This window comes from Nannospalax galili, unplaced genomic scaffold (genome assembly GCF_000622305.1).
Source record: "Nannospalax galili isolate Female #2095 unplaced genomic scaffold, S.galili_v1.0 scaffold1951, whole genome shotgun sequence".
Taxonomy (NCBI): domain Eukaryota; kingdom Metazoa; phylum Chordata; class Mammalia; order Rodentia; family Spalacidae; genus Nannospalax; species Nannospalax galili.
In genome coordinates this window covers 2,457-6,537 of record NW_008329136.1, presented here as the reverse complement: position 1 = coordinate 6,537, position 4,081 = coordinate 2,457, and the positions used below count along the sequence as shown (strand labels likewise).

Sequence of the window (4,081 nt, the reverse complement as noted above, 5' to 3'; positions counted from 1 at the left end):
CAAAATAACTGAAACTGGGCTGGCTATACAGCTGAAATGGCTCCGTTGGTAGAGAGCATCCAAAATATTCACAAAACCCTGGGTTGGAACTCACGCATAATAAAGAGAGCATGGTGGGAACATTTTCAATCCCAGAACCCAGGAAGTGGAAGCAGGAGGATCAGAAGATTAAGGTCTTCCTCATCTACACAGTGACTTGGAGGCAAACTTGAGATAAGTGAGATAGGTTTTCAAGAACAAAGAATGGGGTGCTGGTGGGATTGCTTAGTAGTTAAGAAAGATGGCTCAGAGATTAAGATTACTGGCTCCTCTTGCAGAGGACCCAGGTTTTGTTCCCAGCATCCACATGGTGACTAACAACCATCTATAACTCCAGTTCCAGGGGATCTGAGTCCTCTTCTGGCCTCTGTGATCATTGCATGACCTGGGTCCACTGACACGCAGGAAAAACACTCACGTGAAGATGAATAAATAAATAAATGAAATGAAATAAAAAGGACAAAAATCCACAACCACACCCATGACCTGGCCCTCACTTCAAAAAGTAGTATTTTGTTCTAACAAAGTATGAACAAGTATGCTGTTTGCACACACGTGCGGGTACACACACACACACACATGCACCACATACAATTTGGATTTCATAAAACAGTATGTTTGTCAGTTATATCACACAATGCTTTTAGACTGGGGAAGATGACTCCATCCGGCCATTCACCCACTTACTCTCTGCCTAACAAATATTTAAAACGTCATGATTTCCCAAGACATTCTTCCACATTGTTTCAGGACTCAAATGAAGACATTTTTGTGATGCGTGATCGTTTGCCATACCGTTCCATTGACAGGATCTGTGGCCTGAAAGGATAAAAATGGGGCCAGATCTGTTATCCTTTCTAGTCCTTTGGTACCGATTCGGTTTCCTTCAGGCGTTGTTGTAAACCAGGTGCCGCTGTGAGCCTCCACCGGAGTTACTACTTGAGCCGCCTCTGGGAGTGCTTCATGGGTTTCATTCTTATAAAGCACGGATACTTGATTTTTGTGACCTTTTCCTGTGGACATTCAAGTAAAATCAAGTTAGCAATGTGGCTAGATTATTTATATATACTGTTCATTAAGTTCAGGCACGGCAATGATGTGACTGTACCATTAAGTCTGATGCAGTATAAACTTTCTCAGACACTGTGGCACAGGCAAGCCTATGCAGTATTCATTGGTTACATTACTTTTCAACAGGGTTATGAACACATCGGTTTGGGCAACTGAACCTTAGCTGAATTGCCATCACTTTCCCCGAGACATATATGTATGTGTCCAACTAGCTGTTTATGTTAATTTCTGTAGTTTTGAATTTTTTTCTTATTTCACCCTGAATTCCAGATTTTATGGTCTCTGTTCCATTTCTTAATGACTATTTTTCTTCCTGCATAGCTATTAAATTTTAGAACTCTTTTTCTGGACTTATTGAACTCTAGCCCAGTTTTTGAAACCCTTAACTTCCTTTGTTTAGTCAGTTTTGTATAGGAAACAGCTTTCTTCAGTCCTCACTAGCCAGGCTTATCCTTGGCCTCTCATGAGCAGAAATGGCTTCGTACAGTTGATTCACTGCATGACAGGCTTCTGATGTGTGCTCCCATTTCCATCTTTCTCCTTAATATCCAGGACGAACAGGAAGGTAGAACTTCAGATATCAGAGATCAATGTCTCAAACCTCTATTGGGGTAGATTTTCACAGTTCCTAAGAAGAGTACTTGTTGATGAGGTTTTCCAGCATTATGGGATCTCAATGAATTAAACAGTTATGTAGAAATGAATAGAAATAAATTGGGAGCCAAGAGAGTGAAATATTGTTAACTGGGAAGTGTCTCCAGCTTCGGGATATGAAACGTGCATCTGAGCATGAATCTCCATCCAGTTCACGGGGACTCGATTATTGAGAGGGTAGCAAAGAAGACAGATGCATCAAGTTACACCCTCCTATTACCCTAAGACTGATTGGTGACTCGTTACACTTCCACAGCAGCATCAGAAAGAAAAATGGTGTTGCTTTCAGAACAGATAGCAACCCTTAACAAAGGGAGCAAATATACTGAATGTCAATTTTTTCCTGCTTCCTCTCTCCCTTCCTTCCTCACCCTGTTCTCTTCTTATTTTGTTGTCAATAGAAGTAGAAAAATCATTCTAGAATGAGGATGTTAAGAAAGAGAATGGATTGGGAGAGCAGCATGTGATGCACACTATTAGTAGTCTCTTAGTTGGGATAAATATTGGCTGAGAGAAAAGACACTGAACTAGGCACTGGTTCAGTAAAGTACATCTTTATGGCATGTTAACGATCTTGGACTTTTTCTTATAGGAAACGTTTAAGAGGGATAGTGACATGGTCATATTAGTTGGGTGCTTTTGCAGGAATATGGAGACTCAGCAGTAAGTAAAGTAAGAGGATTGGTCAGGAGGTGTTAAGGAAATAGCACTTACAGTCAGTAGTGGAGATAAACGAGTGCAACGCTGATGCCAGTGTGGATCGGAGAACACATTGGGTGTGGAAGGATGAAGATGGATACGAGAGATGGACGACACAAAGAAAAGGTCGTGTGCACATTCTGAACTCTTCAGTAACTACTTACTGTCTTTCAACACTTCCATCAGGTGAAGTAAACTGGACAGTGATCAGACACAGGGCAACAGGAAAGGAACAGGAAAGGAAAAGAAAGGAAAGGACTGATATTCCATTTCCAGCAGTTAGAGGCTAAGAATGTCACTGGAAAGAACTACAAGTACCAGAAAAGAATTTGTAATCGGAAGTGTCTGTGAGGTGAATACGTTCCACACAGGCCAAGGCTGGGGGGAAAGTGGGAACCCAAGGAAGTAAAGCGGGCACACAGGGTTTAATTAAGGGTTGGAATCAAACACATGCAGAAGTTCAAGACCTCAAAAAGACACTCTCTCATAGGAAGTGCGAATCATCAACATGAGTAAATGGGTCTCTTCTCTTACTTTGCTCCAAGACTTCCAGGAAAGTTTTCTGTGTTCACCTTTGGTGCTCAGCATAGAAGGCAAAAGGCTTGAGCTGCACATCCGCAAGCAGATCCTTACACAGATCTCTAAGCGAAACTTCCCACCGCTTATCTGGTACCCATAATTCCTCAGGGAATAAGTTCACGTTGGGTTTAATAGTAACCCTTGCTATTTTCTTTTCTGAAATCAGTCTTTGAAAAGAAACGTTTCTTTATCCATATCAGCCCAAAGAATGTAGTGTAAACAGTAAGAAAAAATGATTAATAACTAAAAAAGTATCAAAGCACAAACACTTCAAAAGAGGGCCAGAAGAGACAAGACAAAAGGCACAGGACTGAAAAGATTTGCCCACTGTGATAAAAGATGGAAAAGAGGCTAGAAACTATGAGCAAAGAGAAGGCAGATTGGAAATAAAACAGTATGTGGAAAAATGTAATAGCTAAAAATTAAAGCTTGGGAATGACTTATTAATTGGGCATAATCTGGACTAATGACTTTTAATTAAAACACAGAAAAGCCATGCTCTTGGATTTCATGATGCGATGTCTCTTTGGCAACCTCAGTTTGATACTCTACCCAAAAAGAAAATGAATGAATGTGTGTGCTTGAGAATTAACGTTTCAAAGTGCTGAAAGCAGCCCCTCCCCCCATTGGAAACAGTGGAGGCTGGAAAGGACTAATGTGAACTAGGGATGAAAACGCCAGATAATTTGTGGGAATTAAGGATGGAGCCAAACGTGAACTTGCACTTCCCTAATGAAGATGGAGAAACCATTTTAAATAAATTATGGGTGTGACCTGACAGGGGACACAGTGGGAGAAACAGTGTTCCAGAGAACTCTTCTGATGCTAATGGGACAAAAGAAATCCATGGACACAATTCTGGGAGACAGACAGCTCTGATAGATAGCCAGGGGAACTAGCGTCCGCTGAGTTCGGACCCACTCTTAAAAACTTAATTTAAGAGTCAGTATATTTGTTCAGGTTATGATGGTGTAGTAATAAATGCCACAATAATGTGTCTAACAGAAATTAAAATGTAGCATAAGAAACCCCTAAAAGA

The 4,081-nt window shown here is 40.9% G+C and overlaps 1 protein-coding gene across 1 annotated transcript in view; it reads right to left on the bottom strand.

Moving 5' to 3' along the window:
* Positions 1 to 1,052, bottom strand: part of Spag17 (sperm associated antigen 17) — a gene marked incomplete at its 5' end in the record, with an annotated part of 39,083 nt that extends 38,031 nt beyond the window's left edge. The window contains one exon of the mRNA XM_029563403.1: positions 835 to 1,052. Within this exon, the coding sequence (XP_029419263.1) occupies positions 835 to 1,052 (218 nt within the window). The remainder of the gene's footprint in view (positions 1 to 834) is intronic.
* Between the last annotated feature and the right edge of the window lie 3,029 nt (positions 1,053 to 4,081).